The sequence below is a fragment of the Gopherus evgoodei genome, chromosome 1 (genome assembly GCF_007399415.2).
Source record: "Gopherus evgoodei ecotype Sinaloan lineage chromosome 1, rGopEvg1_v1.p, whole genome shotgun sequence".
In the NCBI taxonomy this organism is placed as follows: Eukaryota; Metazoa; Chordata; order Testudines; family Testudinidae; genus Gopherus; species Gopherus evgoodei.
In genome coordinates, this window is record NC_044322.1 from 101,259,773 (window position 1) to 101,277,711 (window position 17,939).

General features: G+C 43.2%; 2 protein-coding genes across 10 annotated transcripts; both read left to right on the forward strand.

Moving 5' to 3' along the window:
• The first annotated feature begins 374 nt into the window (after positions 1–374).
• On the forward strand, positions 375–11,274 carry TEX30 (testis expressed 30). Of its 5 annotated transcripts, none has more exons than XM_030568212.1 (6): positions 375–495; positions 759–829; positions 3,545–3,775; positions 7,249–7,300; positions 9,246–9,451; positions 10,708–11,274. In XM_030568212.1, exons 2-6 carry the CDS (start codon positions 812–814, stop codon positions 10,879–10,881), a joined length of 681 nt encoding a protein of 226 aa, XP_030424072.1. In that variant the 5' UTR covers positions 375–495; positions 759–811; the 3' UTR covers positions 10,882–11,274. The 5 variants fall into 5 exon arrangements, with proteins under 5 accessions (XP_030424072.1, XP_030424082.1, XP_030424101.1 ...); XM_030568222.1 differs by having other exon boundaries at positions 441–487; XM_030568241.1 differs by lacking the exon at positions 375–495 and having other exon boundaries at positions 514–829; positions 9,246–9,455; positions 10,708–10,862.
• A 2,493-nt stretch (positions 11,275–13,767) lies between these two features.
• On the forward strand, positions 13,768–17,485 carry LOC115654230. Of its 5 annotated transcripts, XM_030568187.1 has the most exons (3): positions 15,081–15,490; positions 15,866–15,998; positions 16,268–17,485. In XM_030568187.1, exons 1-3 carry the CDS (start codon positions 15,234–15,236, stop codon positions 16,274–16,276), a joined length of 399 nt encoding a protein of 132 aa, XP_030424047.1. In that variant the 5' UTR covers positions 15,081–15,233; the 3' UTR covers positions 16,277–17,485. The 5 variants fall into 5 exon arrangements, 4 of the variants coding, with proteins under 4 accessions (XP_030424029.1, XP_030424047.1, XP_030424018.1 ...); XR_004001140.1 differs by lacking the exons at positions 15,081–15,490; positions 15,866–15,998 and adding an exon at positions 13,768–14,053; XM_030568169.1 differs by lacking the exon at positions 15,081–15,490 and adding an exon at positions 14,063–14,442 and having other exon boundaries at positions 15,866–17,485.
• Positions 17,486–17,939: the final 454 nt, after the last annotated feature.

The window sequence follows — 17,939 nt, forward strand, 5'->3', positions numbered from 1 at the left end:
GCCCCCACAGCTCCCATTGGCCACAGTTCCCAGCCAATGGGAGCTGCAGGGGCAGCACTTGGGGCGGGGACAAAGTGTGGGTGCTCCATGCTGCTCCTATGCATAAGAGCTGGAGGGGGAGAGGTGTGAGCTACACGGGGCCGTGGCAGGCAGGCAGGGAGCCTGCCAGCCCCACTAATTGCACCTTTAGCAACCCGGTCAGCAGTGCTGATTGGAACCACCAGGCTCCTTTTCGATGGGCGGTTCCTGGCAGCCCTAGCGCTAGCGCACAGCGTAGTTCGGGGGGCGAAGCCGCCTTCCAACGGAGGATAAAATGGGGGGAGGGGGCTGCTCGCGCGGTGACCCGGGAGCGGTTAGTTTCAGTCGAGCGCGAACTACAATTCCCAGCATGCCCTGCGCTCGCGCATGCTCCGTTCGGCGATCGGTTGGCGAGGGCGGGCTGCTGCGGGGTCGGGGCTCGGCCCGTTCCGCGGGGGAGAAGGAGCCGGTTCGGCGGTAACCGGCCCGGCCCGGCGCTGCAGCGTGGGGCGATGGTGCCGCTGTATAAGTGGGGGCGGGGCGCGCTGAGCCTGAGCCTGAGCCGAGCCAGCGCCGCGCCCCGGGTATCTGGGGGGAGGGCTGGATAGTAACCACCCGCCTCCCGCCAGTCGCTGTGGCAGAGCCGCGCTTCGCCGCTGGCAGCCTGTGCCTGGGACCTGCCCCCGCGGGGTGCTCGAGCAGCGCTGGGACGAAATATAAAAAAGCCCTTTTTATTACAGAGATTTGCCCTGGTGTTTTCTGAAAGGCAAACGGCCCTGCCCGTCAGAGCAACATGGCTGGTTTTGCTGAGGTTCGTTCATTCCTCTCTGCAACTTCATTTCCTGGACGCAGGGGGTTTTACAGCCTATACAAGCAGCAGAGTCTCTTAGCATGTTTTACTTTTGCTGGAATAACCCTTATTTCGTTTGGCTATTTGACGAAGTTGAAGTAAACTATTAGACGGGATAAATCTAATCTGTACAGTGTCAGCTAAACTTTCAAATGCAGATGGGGTTTGGTGGTGGTTGTTACCTTCCACTTCTTGTTATCTTTAAAGAGGCTAAAAGGAAACTGTCAGATGAAATTTAGCTCAAAGTTCAGGTTTTATAAACAAACTTAAAAAAAATCAAAATAAACTATCCATGGAGGGGTGGAAAATCTAATGACAGATTTTTGAACGAGAGATTCATTGAATAAATAAATACTCCCCTTTTGTATTTGAACCACCAAACAGTGTTCTGCCGATGCTCTGTTAAAATGGACAACTAGCTTTCACCTTTTTTCCTTTCTATTTTAATTTGCAGAAGAGGTTGCATATTTTTCTCTTTAGTGCAGACTTCACTATTATTCATGTTTTGTCATCACTGAGAGAGGAATGATGGTCCAGTATTCAGTCCACTTGTCACTAGCCTAGGATTTAGGACCCCTGTATTCAAGTCCTTGTTCTGCCACAGACTTGGTGCGTGACCTTGGGGAAATTATTTAGTCTCTTTGTAGGAAAAATTGTACTTCCCTGTATCACAGGGGTTTTGTAAGTACATTAAAAAGATTGAGAGGTGCTAGATGCTATAGTAGTGGCTCCATATACATACCTAACAGATGAGTGCACTATGCTTTATTTGGGGCTGTATCTTAACTCCATTGGGAAAATGCAGCGGGTACAATTTACAACAGTTACTTGTGTATTTCAGAGTGAACTGCTACCAGTGCTTTGTAGTCTGCACTGCCTTCTTTTGGAATTGACCTACACAGCCCTAAATGGCTTGCACTTTTTATGCCTCGAGAGTCATCTCTCACCTTGTGCAATACTGCTGTAATTGAGAACTGGAAGTTCTGGATGTGGAGCTCCCTTGCTATATATAAAAGACAGGGCTACCAACATGCATTTTGTGTTGCAGTCATGCTTTTGACAGCCATGTAGTGCATTCACATATCTTACCTGAAATGTCACTTGCCTAGATGAGCTGTGGGAAGGCTACAGGCATTCACCTGCAGTTCTGTATTTTGGTCACTCACTAGAGGTATCTGCGGTGCCTGTAGACAAGGCAGTTAGTTGCCTTCTTTCTTGTTGTTCCTTCTATTTGACCAAGACCAGGAATGAGAAGCTGGAGGAGAAGGTGCAGCAGCAGCACAAGAGAGCCTAATACTGGTCCCAGGTCTCCACCCAGGCTAGGCTCCCACCCAGCCACAGTATCCCTTGCCTCCCCAAGAGTGTCAATACCCTCAGCAGTCCCCAACCCCCCAGTATCCTTTCATTTTCCAGCAGCCCCAACAACCACCCACCTAACTTCCTATTTGGATTACCCCACTAGTACCCAGCTATCCACCAGCCACCCTCAAGTGAGCCTCCTCACCAAGTGGAACTGCCAAGTTTTGTTCAGCTCCATGCCTCGCTTCCAGCGCTACTAAGGGAAGTATTGAACATAAACTCAAGATTATGGTTTATGCAAATAATTTGCATATGATGTACACATTAGCTTGTTAAATAATTTGCGTAAAATGTCAAAGTAAGCCGAATTAAACTTGGCAGCTGTGCAAAAAGGGAGCTACTGGCAGGGCATATTTCCTCAGTTTTGGAATTCATTAGACCCAAATTGCTCTCCCTGTCCAAAATAGCTTTGGGAAAAGGAGATGTTATTTGAAGGGACCGTATGTAGGGAAGAGTGGTGCATTTTTCCTCCTTTCCCCTTTTCTGTAATGTATAATCACTTATTGCTATGTTGTTTATTGTCCTCTTTCATGTTTCATTGTTTTAAATAGCTGCCAGAGGCACCTAGAATATATGATAGGTGCCTTCTTTGTGTTTATTTGAAATTGAATTAAATATTTTATTTCATATAAATATTTTATGGCACTCATCACCATAATATCTGAGCCCCTCAAGCATTAAAATTAAAAGGACACTGTCAATTTAAAATATTTTTACCTATTGTGGTTACATGTCATGCCTAAAATTAACATACTGAAAGAAGCCAGGTTCATTTTTTTTTCTTCAGGTGACTTTGTTCATTTGAAAGCATTCTTTGTATGGTTATTTTTTTACTGTTTCACCTGCATGGATTCTGCAAGTGGCTCCACACATGGGTGAGAGAAATATTCTGGAAATAGGAAATTTTTTTTTTTTTTTTTTTAAATTGAGGGAGTAGGCTGTTATGGTACCTGACAATATATTTCTCTCTCTTGGTCTATATAAAATCTTTCAAATTGACAGTGTTTCTGTGTGCCTCACAACTCCCCTGTAAGTTAAGGAAGCATCATTATCTTCATTTTACAGCTGTCTCAGTTTCTCCAGAATGATTAATGATTTGTCCAGGTCACTCAGGAAGTCTTTGACTGAAACAAGAATAGAAGAAACTAGATCTCTTGACTGCTAGTACATTGCCTTAATAACAAGGCCATCCTTCATTCCTTTTGCATCAGAGCACAGAACAGTGTGATAACTGCAAATTATTTATGGCATGATATCCTGAATGTACAAACTGGAAATATTTCTTTTTTTCTTACTTTTTAAAATTTTTATTTCTAGGTTAAAGTGAAGATACCTTTTGGAAATAAATACCTAGATGCTATTTTTTCTGTCCCAGACAAGATATTAACACACGGAGTGATTCTTACTCATGGAGCTGGAGGAGATATGAATTTCTCTCATTTAGTTTCTTTGGTAGACTATCTTGCATCCCGTGGACTTCTGTGCTTGAGATTTACCTGTAAAGGCCTTAACATTGCTTATAGGACTAAAGCATATAAAACAGTTGTGGTAAGAAAAGACCAGCTTGTATTTTAAATTCTGGAAAGTTTAGAGTCACAGCAGCACTCCAGGCTACTTGTTAAATTAATTTATTATTTTTTATTAAAATCCACTTAAGCCATCATGCTTTTTGCATATGTCATTTTCTGTCACTACTAAGCATTAAAATTAGGGTGACCAGATGAGAGGGAGAAAATAGCGGGACACATGGGGTTTGTCTGCCGGCGGAGCAAAAAAGGAAAAAAAAAAAAAGTGCTAAATATTGGGACAGTCCCGATTTTATTGGGATGTCTGGTCACCCTAATTAAAATGCTTTTGTCATAGAGTTTACGGTCAGGAGGGATCACCAGCTCATCTAGACTGACCTGTATCACAGACCTTGCAGCCGGCTTGGCACTAAGCCCAGCAGCCAGAATTAGAGCCCAATATTACAGTCTTCAGAAGACTAAACTATTGTGTGCCTGTCATAAACAGATAGCTAAGGGTTAATGTCTCTTTCACCTGAAGCACCTGACCAGAGGACCAATAAGGAAACAGGATTTTTTTTTCAACTCTGGGTGGAGGGAAGTTTGTGGCTGAGTCTTTGTCTGTCTGCCTGCTTTTCTCTCAGCTATGAGGAGTGATTTCTATTTCCTGCGCTCTAATCTTCTGTTTCCAAGTTGTAAGTACAGAGATCATGTATTTACATGTCTATAGTTGCTGGAGTGCTTTGAATTGTATTCTTTTTGAATCAGGCTGTTTATTCTTTTAAGCAATTGACCCTGTATTTGTCACCTTAATACAGAGAGACCATTTGTATGCATTTTTCTTTCTTTTTTTATATAAAGCTTTCTTTTTGAGACCTGTTGGAGTTTTCTTTACTGGGAAACTTCAGGGAAATTGAGTCTGTACTCACCAGGGAATTGGTAGGAGGAAGAAGTCAGAGGGAGATCTGTGTGTGTTAGATTTACTAGTCTGATTTTGCATTCCCTCTGGGTGAAGAGGAAAGTGCTTTTGTTTCCAGGATTGGAATTACAGAGGGTGGACTCCCTCTGTTTAGATTCACAGAGCTTGTGTCTGTGTCTCTCTCCAGGAGCACCTGGAGGGGGGAAGGGAAAAGATTTATTTTCTGTTGTTGTGAGACTCAAGGGTTTGGGTCTTGGGGTCCCCAGGGAAGGGTTTCGGGGGGACCAGAGTGCCCCAAAACACTCTAATTTTTTGGGTAGTGGCAGCAAGTACCAGGTCCAAGCTGGTAACTAAGCTTGGAGGTTTTCATGCTAACCCCCGTATTTTGGATGCTAAGGTCCAAATCTGGGACTAAGGTTTGACAGTGCCACAGGCTAAGAACCGGAGGGACTAGGGTACCACCAGTGCAGAGAATTTATTTGATTAGATAAACCCAGGTGATCCTAGCAAGTGACCCCGTTCCATGATGCAGAGGAAGGTGAGTAACCCCAAGGTCCCCAGTCTGACCTGGGAGAAAATTCCTTCCCATTACCAAAAATGGTGATCAGTTAAACCCTGAGCATGTGAGGTAGACCCACCAGCCAGGAACCTGAGAGAGAATAGTTTGTACCACCTCAGAGCATCCCGGCACTCCATGTCCAGTGTCTTATCTTCAGCTGTGGAGGAAAAAAAAGCCAAACAGAGTACCCATGGATGGAGATGGGGCAGGAGAATTTCCTCTTTGACTCCCGCGGGAGCCCGCTGTCACCACAAGCAAACGTCACAAATCTCGCTCATAAGCGTACGCAGGTCTGTCTTAAAAACTAACTAATTTGTTTCCCCACACAACTTCTATTGCAAGGCTGTTCACAAACCTTACTCCTTTGATGGTTAGAAATCTAATTTCCATCCTATATTTACAGACAGTTTATACCCATTTGCTCTTGTGCCAACATTTTTGTTTAACTTAAATAGTTTTCTACCCTCCATGGTGTTTATAATCCCTCCAACCAATATATTTATAGAGGGCAATAATATTCCCTCTTAACTTTGTTTTGCTAGGCTAAACAAGCCAAACTCTTTTAGTTTCCTCCTGTTTGTGTAAGTCGTTTTTGTTGTGTTTGACATCCTTCTACTATAAAGACTAGATTGAGCTGTTAGGAAGACCCTCAGTTCTTTTTCAGCCCTGGGGCAGGTGGGAGTGAGTACAGCCCTTGAAAAGAGCAGCTTATTCCTGCCTTCCTCTTGCCCAGGCCAGCTGTGCTAGCTAGAGGGTAGGAGTTGGAATGCCTGGTCGAAAAGGGACCTGAGCAGATCTGGTCAGCATTGCTCACTGGGCCATTAAAAATCTGGGTGGCCACCCACAGCAGGGCTAAGGCAAGCTCCCTACCTGCGTGGATTCTGCATAGCTTCCGAAAGTGGCTGGCATATCCGGCTCCTAGGCGTAGGGGTGGCATGCTACTCCCGCCCTGAGCACCGGCTCCCCAGCTCCCATTGTCTGAGAACCGCGGCCAATGACAGCTGCGGGGACAGTTCCTGCATCTGGGTGAAGCACATAGAGTCCCCTGGTCTCCACCTAGGAGCCGGATATGCCAGCTGCTTCCGGGAGCAACCTCAGGTAAGCGCTGCCAGGCTGGAGCCCACCCCTGAACCCCCTCCTGCACCGCAACCCCTGCCCAGTGAAAGTGAGTGAGGGTGGGGGAGAGCCAGCAACCGGGGGGGGGGGTGGAGTGAGTGAGTGCGGGGCCTCGGAGAAGGAGCGAGTCAGGAACAGGGCCTTGGGGACTGGGCAGGGCAATGATGTCTGCTTTTGTACAATTGTAAAGTTGGCAACCCTAGGTAGGAGGTAGACCCAAGACTTTGTTCATACCTTGTATCTGGAGAGCAAGCGCTGCACTCTGTGTCAGACCCGCACCCAAGATTCAGGTAGGCCTAGCAAGTGAGTCAGGGAGTCATACTCACTTACCTTGCTGAGTAAGACTAGAGCACAGTCCAGCCCTCTGAGGTTCCCTTCACATTTTGATATCAATTGTTTCTATATGTTGTGTGTTAACGCTGTATTTTACTGAAATTAGATCTTGCTAATATTAATGCAGGCCTTCTGAGGAACTTTGTGTTGAAGCTTCTTTAAAAGTACACAATAATATTGTTTTTCTAACCAGATTGTTGGTTAGGAAATCAGAAATATTATATTGAAAGTTTATTTAGAGAACGCGGGCAGGATATTTCTCGTTTTGTTTTTTTTTTTAATAACTTATTTATAATTCATAATCTTTTGGTAAGCTTGAAATTGAAAAGTTCCATCACTACCTTAGATGTATTATTGTAGGGTAGTTTGTGAGTATTGAGCCTGTTAAATTGTTCTTGCTTTAAAAGTATTGCAGATGTACTTGGTTTGGGGTGTGAGAAAGCAAGGAGAAGAAACTCACATATAAATAAATTGACTGTTTTATTGGGGGAATTATCCAATTTCAGATTTTTCAGCTACAACAATTTTTATCATGTATCTTAAAATGCTGTCTTTTAAACAAATAAAAAATGCTCTTTCATTTCCTTAGGAATATTTAAAGTCCTCTGGTGAATATAAACTTTCTGGTGTCTTTCTTGGAGGTAAGGGGAGGGGTGGATGTCTTTGTTTACAATCCTAGCCCTTTTGGTGGTTTTAAGAGTACATTGTATAATTATCCCATTCCTGAGGGTTGGGAAAAATTGGGAGTCCTCAGGATTGATGCAGGAGGCCATGAAGCCCATAGCTCCCAAGGACTCAGCACAGTTATGTCTTAATCTATTGTTTGGCCCATAATTTGACAGATATAACTGAGGGAGAGTATTTAGGGGGACTGAAATCAGATGATCAGTTATGATTTCCATATACTTCCAATTAAGTACTTCATTGATAGTGTCGTTTACTAGTATTGCGTGTCAGGTAGTTAAATAACATGTAATATACTGAACAGTACTACTTAACAATATTACTTTTACAATCTATTCTTCAGCAATAATCGTACTTTTTCCAGTACTTTTTCTCTTCAGCTGTCTAACTCCAAACTATATATGAAAGAAACTATATTTTTCTTTTTTAAAACTGTTTCCATACAAAGGTCTGTAGTGTAGAAAATCTATAATAGAGTAATAAGATCCAGTTCTTGTCTAAAAGTTACCCTTTGTCACTTTATACTGTTTAATGTTTGTGTACATTTTATTTAGCCACGTGAAACCCATAGTAGATCCTGGACTTGCAGGGAAAGGGCTATGACAACCTGTCTCTCGTGATTTGTAACTTTGACAGTATGCATAACTCAAGTTATATTTAATAAAACATCCACTGCATGGTAAACTGAATGTCATTTAAGTATTCACCCCATCTGTACATATTCTGTGTCTGCATGTAGTAGCAGAACAATAGAAAAGATGAATTTACAGATATAGATAGATAGATATACACACTCACGTGTTATCAAAGGAAAAGGAATTCATACATAGTGTAGGTCAGTGGAATAGTACTTGCTTATACCTGTTCTAAATGTGCTTCCTTGTATAAAGGAAACCTAAAAACAAATTGGATATCAAATACACAATTTTTTTAATATTGAGTAACTTAAGAAAAATACACTTAAATATATATGCATGAATAGTGAAAGTACTTGTGCCACTGGTATCTTAGCTCTTCTTGCTGTTATTCAGTACTCAGACCATTTATCTAGGTCATCTTGTAGGTAACGGCGCCTGCCTGGGGGTTAGTAGGATTTCCTTGATTCCAGGATCTCCAATTCTCCTCCCATTAAGCTAAAGGCAAAAACCACCCCCCCTCTGACTCCAACAGACTCACAAACACTTTAATCCAGCCATCTCCAGAACCTCAATTAAAAAACTTGATCCACCAGCTAATGTGGCTTCTTTTGGGGGAGATACATTGTCACTTGTAGAATGACCTCATGTATGTTTCATCTTCTCCGTTTGTATCCATATGTTTACACTGGAGTTTAAAGTAGTAGAGTAGATACTTGAAATAAATTCACTGTATGTGTCTTGGCCTGATTTGAAGTGTGGGTCACAGGAACTTTATTTTTACTACTTACCAATTAAGGCAGCATGGAAAGAATCAATACAATGTCCTTATGGTACAAGAATATAGTAAACCTTGTTCTATAGTATTTCAAGGGTCCTGAATTCTAGTTTTTCTGTGTTCTTCACACATCCTACTTAAATATGAGTTACTGCCCACTTCTTGTCATTCTACCCTGTTTTCTTCCCCGCTCCCCAAAATAAGTATTCCATCTTCTGATCCTCTCTTGCTTTCTTTATAATGGATGTAAAATCAGTAAGTGCCCCCAGTTCAATTATCTGACAGCACCAAAATTCTGGGTGGTGATCTCCATTGTCCTGGTGAATGAAAGTCTCAGCTGCTCTTTCACAGTCATTTTGTAGAGTATTTGCCATATTAGTATTACAACGTACATTAAATTGGATAACTTTTAGGAATGATGCTTCTCATATGAATATAAATGATGTGATAGTAAACATAATTTTTATTCTTTGTTTAAACGGGAGATAGGTCGTTCAATGGGTTCACGAGCCGCTGTCTCTGTGACACGTCAGATTAGCCAAGATGACAATGAGGATTTCATTCATGGTCTGATATTTTTATCTTATCCACTGCATCGACCAAAGCTTCAGTCCAAACTCCGGGATGAAGATTTATTTTTTATTAAGTGTCCTGTGCTGTTTGTCTCAGGATCAGAAGATGAGATGTGTGAAAAAGTGAGTTGAGTTACAAAGGGGAGGAAACAGGAAACTGTTCAAATTTGCTTAGCATTAGTATCCAAAGATGATGGTGGTAATTGACAGTCTTCTGATGTGCTGCAAGAAGCTCCAGGCAGGGAACTCTACCACCAAATTAAAGAGAAAGTTGGGATGCTTTTCTGATGGATATCACACCTTCCCTGGATATTGACAGGTCATCCCTACTACAGACAGCTTATCCTTGGGGCCCAAAAATACCTCTGTACAGAATTTTGTTTGCCTTTTGAATGGACCAGATAGCACCATATGGCAAGTATTACTTAAAAAAAGGCCTTGGAGAGAATATACCTGATTGTTCTAAAGAAATCTTAGCTCCCCTGCCATTTCAGATTGCACAATGTGTATACTGTGCTATACTATCAATATATTTAGTGTGTTTTTCAGGACAAATAAAAATATTGCTTGCAACATTTGCTCTCTCAGTGGAGCTCTCTTCCTGTGGAGAAAGGGTTCTGCAAATCAAACTCCACAAAAGTATCCAAGTGCTAGCAACAGTCAAAATGTAATGTTCAGCAAGGTGTGGAGTTTATCTTCTCTCCTTTTCCCCACAAAGTAGATATATGTAAGTCAGATTTGCGATGCATGTTACAGGATCCTTACAAAATCCTGCTAGGATTTAGGACTCTGTGCACTTAACTGTCCAGGCCTTGGAAGTGCTTCTGGCATGTCATCATGTTTTAATGAGTGGTCACAACAGAATAGCAGTGCTTGGAGTATACACTCTTACTGTGAAAATCCTTTGGTCTGTGTCTATGAAGTAAGTCCCTTCCTTTGTATTGGGGAAAATCCTACAGAGTAGGAGCTAGTTCTAAAACTATTTTACTGATATTCCATTATCTGCTGTGACCTATGAGACTGGCCTTCACTTGTCTATGAAGGCTCCTCCATTTTGTTGCTGGTGTCTTGACCCATTAGCAGCAGGAATGGATGGCTTTTCAATGGCTTATGGGAGAAGACTTCAGATAGATATGTCTTTCTCTTTGTTTGTTTTTCTGGACTTTATTTTCATTCGAGTGACATTGGGCAAAGTACTCTGAAGAGATTAAACAGATTATGACATTGTAATCCAACAGTATATCAATTGATTTAAATGCACTCAGAATTCTATTTGCATTTTCAACTGCTGCTTGTTATGTTAGGATGGACAAAAGGATGACTACGATCCACATAATTTCTGGCATGTAATAATTTTTTACCTCTTGATTTTTTTATAGAAAATATTGGAAGGTGTGGCAAGCAAAATGAAGACCCCTACAAAAATTCATTGGGTTGAAAAAGCAAACCATGGCATGGCAGTAAAAGGACGAAGACCAGATGATATTATGATGGAAATAAGCACACAGGTTTTTTTGTGGATCAAAGAAATCATTGAGCAGGAGTACAAATAACTTCCAACAGTTGAACATTGGTTACATTAACCATCCCTACATGTAAAGGGCTTGTTTAACTTGCCAAAGCATGGAAAAGAGCTATTCCTATATGAGGCCTACTTGATTAAATACAGATCATTCTGCAACTATTAAGTGTAAACATCAGTAAAAAAAATTTTAATCCAAAACCGCTATGCAATAGGAACAAGGTAGTAATATCATTTTTAAAAGCTGAAGATCACAAAACATGCAAAATATTAACGGTGGGGCACTACTTTTCTATATTTTTTTAATGATGTATACATTTTTTGGTCTGCATGACCAAGCAATATCTGTTTTTTTTTGTACTGCTTAGTTACTGTTGTTTTTCCTTCAAGGATTACTGCGAAATAAACTGAATTTTCTGCTGGAGCTGAAATTTTAGTCTGATTTATTCCCAGCTGTATTGCAGACACTGGTTAATTGGCAAAGGCATTGTCATATTCAATCCTCCTTTCACTCATAACTCTTTTGGGGAAAAAATCCATTTTTGGCCAAAACTTGAAAAATCAGTTTTTGCCCTGCCTTGTGCAGGCATTCACTCCTTTGGAATGTGACTATTCTGGTGTCATTCTGATTTGGTAGCATTTTATACCCTCTTTTCACAGCCATAATTACACAAGGTGGAAAGCAATAGAGAATCAGGTAATGTGTATATTTAGTTATGGATTTGCAAAGGCTGCAGTTACTCTGTTTTATGTATTTACTCTAGTAAATTTGTAGTGCAATTTAAAAAAAATATTTTTCTTAGTTTCAACTATACCAGTTACCCTTTTTCTGGTGCATGTATGTACCATGGTAACTGCAGGATATAGGATTAGTGTGTGATGTTGGACACTGCAGGCTCAGTTCATCCCTTATGAAACTCTGTTGACTTTTTGGGCTTTCAGATGGTTTTATACATATAATGGCATCTATAATAGGGCTTTTCCTGGTATACAAATAATCATAAAAATCACACCCACACTGACATTGTTATATTGGCAAGTTTCCAAAGCATACCTGGCCTTACATTATTGTGCTTAAATAGATGCAGCGAACTCATTTACAACGACAGCAGACAGACAACTCTGTCTCTGACATACTTGTTGGGGGGTGCAGGGCTCCAAGTAACTGGCAATATGGCGTGGGGTCAGAAGTTTACATTCTCAGGCCTACGACTGCCTTTCGAGCTAAACAATATGTTCCTTTAAAGTTAGCATGAGTACATGTAATCATTTATCATTTTCTTGTGTTCTTTTGTTTATGGTACAAGATGTAATTGATCAAAGGGGGGAGGGTTAGTAGTATGGGTTAAGGATATAGTTAATTAAAAGATCCGGTAGTTAATGAATTGTAAATGATAAATTGTAGCACCTGTGAACATCTTTGTAAACAAGTAAGGTATATAAAACATGGCAATGAATAGTGATGTGTGCATGATCTGAGATTCTATATCTCCTTGCACCTTATTTGACTCAAATAAAGATACTTGCTTCTCCACTCCGGTGTGGTCATTGGGGATAAGCACACCGGGCAAACGAACCCCAACTGTTGCACCCCCTGCAACAGCTTTGGCGACCGCGGCAGGACGGTCTGAGGCTGAAAAATTAGCCTTGCCTGGACCCTCTCCGGTGGCCGACGGACTGAGACAGTCACTGATGCCCAGCGCGCACCGGTGCTTTCACCGGGGGCCTCAGCGAAGTCTGGTACGGTCGACCCCGGGAGGCACAACGGTGCAATGCCCCAGAAGGTGGAGAAGCTTTGGTCCTGAGCGACGGTGAGGAACCGGTCTCGGGGATAAGGTAGGATAAAAGTTAAAGGGTTTAATCTGTCACCTGCTAAGACCTGGGGACGCCCGGGGTCTCCTGGTAAGGAATGGGACAGGGACAGTCACAGGATAAGGCAGCGTGCACGCCTTTAGAATGCATTCTGGTTGCATTCTCGGTAATTGGAAAATCTTTGGAATGGATCCACTAACTAAGGGTAAACTAAAAAGGTATTGTACAATAGACTGGCCTCAATATCAGCTAGAGGACCAGGAACGGTGGCCACCGGAGGGTTCAATTAATTATAATACAATCCTCCAACTTCTTTTATTTTGTCAACGAACTGGTAAATGGAATGAGCCTATGTATGGTCAAATATTTATGTCATTATGGAACAGAACAGATATTTTGAAGCAGTGTAATTTGATTCCAACAGGCTTTTAGGGAAGAGTTGTGAAAATGTTTAAAACTCATTATTTACTGTAATAGCAGGAGCGGGGTCACATTCGGCCACAGCACCCCCATTGTATGGTGACAAAGTCCCCTTAGCCCCGCCAATTGAGCCCGCCACAGGTTTGTACTCTTTAATTACTGAAACCCGAATCGCTCGCAATGCTACGGCTACTCAGGAGTTAACCACTATTCAGGTGTACTCTCATGTTCCTTTTAATTCTGTGGATCTAACGGCTTTCAAAGCGCAGGCAGGGGAATTTTCTACCAACCTCTCCCGATTTATTTCAGTTTTTGAAGGCTGTCTGGTTAGTCATAAACCTGACTGGGATAACTGCCAGGTACTTCTGTGAACACTCCTCTCTGAAGTGGAGCGAAACCAAGTTTTAGCTAAGGCATGGGCAGAAGCAGAATGAAGATATGAGCAAAGTCTTAATACTTAGAAGAAGGCCAGGGAGGAATTACAGAAATTTATAGATAAATTCCTGCAGTGTGGGGTATTACAGGAGTGTCACTCAGCTTGGAATACCCCTATCTCACCAGTCCAGAAACCGGACGGCAGTTATCGATTGGTGCAGGACTTAAGAGCAGTCAACGAGAGGGTTAAAACTCTATACTCCCTCGTGCCCAACCCATATACGCTGCTAGCCTCTGTGGTGGAACAGTATTCATGTTTCTCAGTTCTTGATTTAAAGGATGCCTTTTTCACAATTCTGGTGGACACAGGGTCCCAGGAAATTTTCTCCTTCGAATGGGAAGATGCAAACAGGAATAAAAGGCAATTGTGTTGGACAGTGCTGGCGCAAGGATTTAAGAACTCCCCCACTCTTTTCGGTCAAGCTTTATCCCGGGACTTGGAAGGATGGGAAAATGAGAACAAAGTCCTTCTCCTACAGTACGTTAATGATTTATTAATCGCAGCAGTGGGACTAGAAGTATGTCTCCAGGCAACCGTAAGTCTTTTAAACTTTCTCGGGCTGCGGGGGTATCGCGTGTCAAGAAATAAAGCTCAAATTGCCCTCCCCGAAGTACGTTACCTAGGTTTCCAGATCAGACAGGGGGAGCGTCAGCTTTCAAGGGGGAGGCTTGAAGCTATTTGTCAAGTTTCTACTCCCCGGAATCGCAAGCAGCTCAGAGCATTCCTGGGAATGGCAGGATTTTGCCGCATATGGATTCCAGATTTTGGACTGATAGCTAAGCCACTGTATGAATGTGTTAAAGGGACCGATCAGGAACCATTTTACTGGACAGCAGAGGCAAATAATGCCTTTACCTTAATAAAAAGGAAATTGATGGAAGCCCCAGGCCTGGGTCTGCCCGATCTTTCTAAGCCCTTTCAATTGTATGTACATGAAAGAAAAGTGGTGGCCCTGGGACTACTTACACAGTTATTGGGCTCTTGGAAACGCCCAGTGGCTTATTTCTCCAAACAATTGGATCAGGTTGCTAAGGGGTGACCGGCATGCCTACGGGCAGTTGCAGCTACAGCTCTGGTATTAGAGGAAGCAGAAAAACTGACTTTGGGGGAAGCTGTTCAAGTATACACTCCACATATGGTCCAAGCCTTACTGGACACAAAGGGGGGTCTCTGGCTCACCCAAGCCCGGGTAGCCCGGTATCAAGCTAAGCTCTTAAAAAACCCCGAAGTTACCCTGCAGGCTTGCCCCTCCCTTAACCCAGCCACCTTGCTGCCAGAAACAGAGGGCCAAGAGCATGACTGTTTAAAAGTTATAAAGGCCCAGTATTCCAGCCGTCAGGATTTAAAAGATCAACCTCTTCCTAACGCAGACTATGAGTGGTACACGGATGGCAGTAGCACTGTTGTAAATGGACTTAGAAGGGCGGGCTATGCCGTGGTGTCTCTCCAAGAAACTGTGGAGGCAAAAAGCCTGCCCCCCCGGGACTTCAGCCCAGCTAGCCGAAATAGTGGCTTTAACTCGTGCGCTTAAATTGTCAAAAGGAAAAAGGGTTAATATCTTCACGGACTCTAAATATGCTTTTGGTGTACTACATGCCCACGCAGGTTTATGAAAACAAAGGGGATTATTGACGGCTCAAGGCTCCCCAGTCAAGCACGGGTTACAAATTCTTCAGCTTTTGGAGGCCGTACAACTCCCCTTAGAGGTCGCAGTAATGCACTGCAGGGCACACCAGAAAAAGGACCACAGTGTTAACCGAGGCAATGCCAGGGCGGATAGAGAAGCCAAGCGAGTTGCCACTTTAAAACCGGGACTAGCCGAGAGTGTCCAGTTTCATGCCTTGATTCCATCGCTAGGGGACCTCCCTACCCCACAGTATACGAGTGAGGAGTTAAAATGGGCTGAATCTCTTGGGCTCCAGAAGAAAAACGGATGGCTCCATTCCACAGAGGGAAAGGTCCTGTTACCAAGGTGTATAATGCGACCAGTATTACAAAAGCTACACCAGACCTCTCATGCAGGCAGGAAAGCTTTAACCCAGCTTACACAAAAGTATTTCATCACCTCAGAACTTCGGCCCCTAGCGTCCCAGATATCAGCAGAGTGCCTTACTTGCCAGAAAAATAATCCTCGACCAGGGAATCCAGTTATACCAGCTACCCTAGAACCCACTCCGGGCCCCGGACTAGTGTGGCAAATTAATTTCACTGAACTCCCTCGATCCCAGGGGTATAGGTACCTCCTTGTTCTGGTGAATCGCTTCAGTGGGTGGCCTGAAGCTTTTCCTTGCCGAAATAACACCGCTAAGACTGTGGCTCTTAACCTTGTTAAAGAGATTTTTCCTAGATTTGGCCTGCCTCGATGGATGGAGTCTGACCAGGGAACACACTTTACCTCAAAAATTGTCCAGAATGTCTCGGATATCCTCCAGCTCAACTGGAAACTTCACACCCCTTGGAGGCCACAGGCCAGTGGAGTGGTAGAATGTACTAATCAGACACTCAAAAGGCATCTAGCCAAGATATGTCAAGAAGCGTCTTTAAAGTGGCCTGATGCCCTACCTTTGGTTTTACTCCACATTCGAGCTCTTCCTAAGGGAAGAACTTGTTTAAGCCCCTTTGAGATTATGTTTGGAAGGGCATGGCCTGTGAATGGTACCCCGATCCTGCTAGGGGAATGGGAGGCTGGGTGTGGATATTTGTCTCAGTATATGTGTTCTCTGTCTGCTGTTTTATGTTCTTTTTACAGGTACATTAAGGACTCTCAGCCACTCCCTTTGGATGCACCTGTCCATTCCCTACAGCCAGATGACTTCATCCTTGTTCGTACCTGGAAGGACGAACCTCTCCAGGAGAAGTGGAAAGGACCCTATCTTGTTTTACTGGTGTCCCACACAGCAGCTAAAGTAGAGGGACACAAAAGCTGGATTCACTACTCCCGATTAAAAGCTGTACCTCCACCGCAGAATCCAGACCCCGAGCAGTGGATGGTCCAGCCTACTGGGACCAGAACATCGGAAGATTTGTGACTCAAGTTATTGTTTAAACTCAAATCACTCTAATTTGGCCATGTTTTTAATACTTGTATGGGTGTTTACTGTTTCTGGACAATTGGCCCCTTTATCTTTCCGCTCCCCAGAAAATAACTGGTGGGCTCTTTTAGCTGCCACAGCCTCTAATTCTTCTCACTTTTGTGTAGGGAGCGGTTACACTTTAGGGTCTGTATTTACTACTTGTTTTGTGGGAGTAGCTATGCCCTTGCAAGAAATTCACAAATATACTAAACTTGCTGGTTTCAATATTAAATTGACAGCTGGGCATCTGTCTCAGTTTGGTTCTATCTCAAATCCTAAACCCTATACAAACCAGCATTGTCTTCAGATTAGGCTAATGGCCGTGTCCTCAAATGTTATTTCCTGTTTTGCTATTGTAGGGGCACGGAAGGTTGATACTAATTTGACCAACCATGAGATGAATTGTTCTGTTTCCCCAACCCCAACTTCTTATTTTTATGCACACTTATATCTTCCCCATGGGTAGTTTTTGCTCTGCAGACTAACCGCATTTACCTATGTCCCAGCTAACAGTTCGGGAGGCCCTTGTTCTCTCGGACAATTAACCATGGGGGTTGTCCCTGGCCATGCTCTAGTTTTAAAGACACCTGGACCTATCCGAGCCCGGAGGGCTCGGCGTGGCCAGCCTCTGGATAAAACATGTGATTCTAAGGTAAACTTGATGTCTAAATCTCAGGCCATAGCCCTTGCTACTTCATTGGTCAGAGTCCCAGGCCTGGCCTTAGATGCAGAGCTCCAGCTTGCTAAAGTGGCCTATGCCCTCGCCAAATCCATTAATCTAACTTCCACTTTAATCTCTGATTTGGCCTCGGAACTCACAGGGGTCTGAGAAGGGATACTCCAAAAATCGAGCTGCAATATATTACCTCCTCTTAAGGCATAATCATGGCTGTGAGAAATTTAAGGGTCTCTGTTGCTTTAACCTTTCTGATCACAGCCAAAGCATTGAAAATAGACTGGCTAAGTTGCGTGACATTGTCACTAACATAACGCAAAATAGTGACAATAATTGGTGGGGTTCTTGGGGTTTTGGTAATTGGTTTGGGTGGCTTAAAAGCATTTTTACCTCCCTGCTAGTAGTGATAGTGATTGGTTTGCTCTTCTGCTGTGGTCTGCAGTTAGGAGTGCCTTGTTGTAAAAGTTGTCTTTCTGCCCTCCATCAGCCAACAGAAATGTACCCCCTTAGGGCAGTCTCGCTGCCAATATCAGGTGGCTTGCCCTTTGACCTTATTCTAAGTAATGAATATGAGAAAACTCAACGAAAAACCTTTGAGTATTCTCAAAGGGGGGTTGTTGGGGGGTGCAGGGCTCCAAGTAACTGGCAATATGGCGTGGGGTCAGAAGTTT

Bases quoted from the DNA above. Each gene is read 5' to 3' on its own strand.
- TEX30 (XM_030568212.1), top strand. The intron at 7,301-9,245 runs GTAAGGGGAGGG...AACGGGAGATAG, and splicing joins TTCTGGTGTCTTTCTTGGAG to GTCGTTCAATGGGTTCACGA. The intron at 9,452-10,707 runs GTGAGTTGAGTT...ATTTTTTTATAG, and splicing joins AAGATGAGATGTGTGAAAAA to AAAATATTGGAAGGTGTGGC.
- LOC115654230 (XM_030568158.1), top strand. From the start codon at position 15,234: ATGCACTGCAGGGCACACCAGAAAAAGGACCACAGTGTTAACCGAGGC. The intron at 15,491-15,865 runs GTGTATAATGCG...GATTTTTCCTAG, and splicing joins GGAAAGGTCCTGTTACCAAG to ATTTGGCCTGCCTCGATGGA.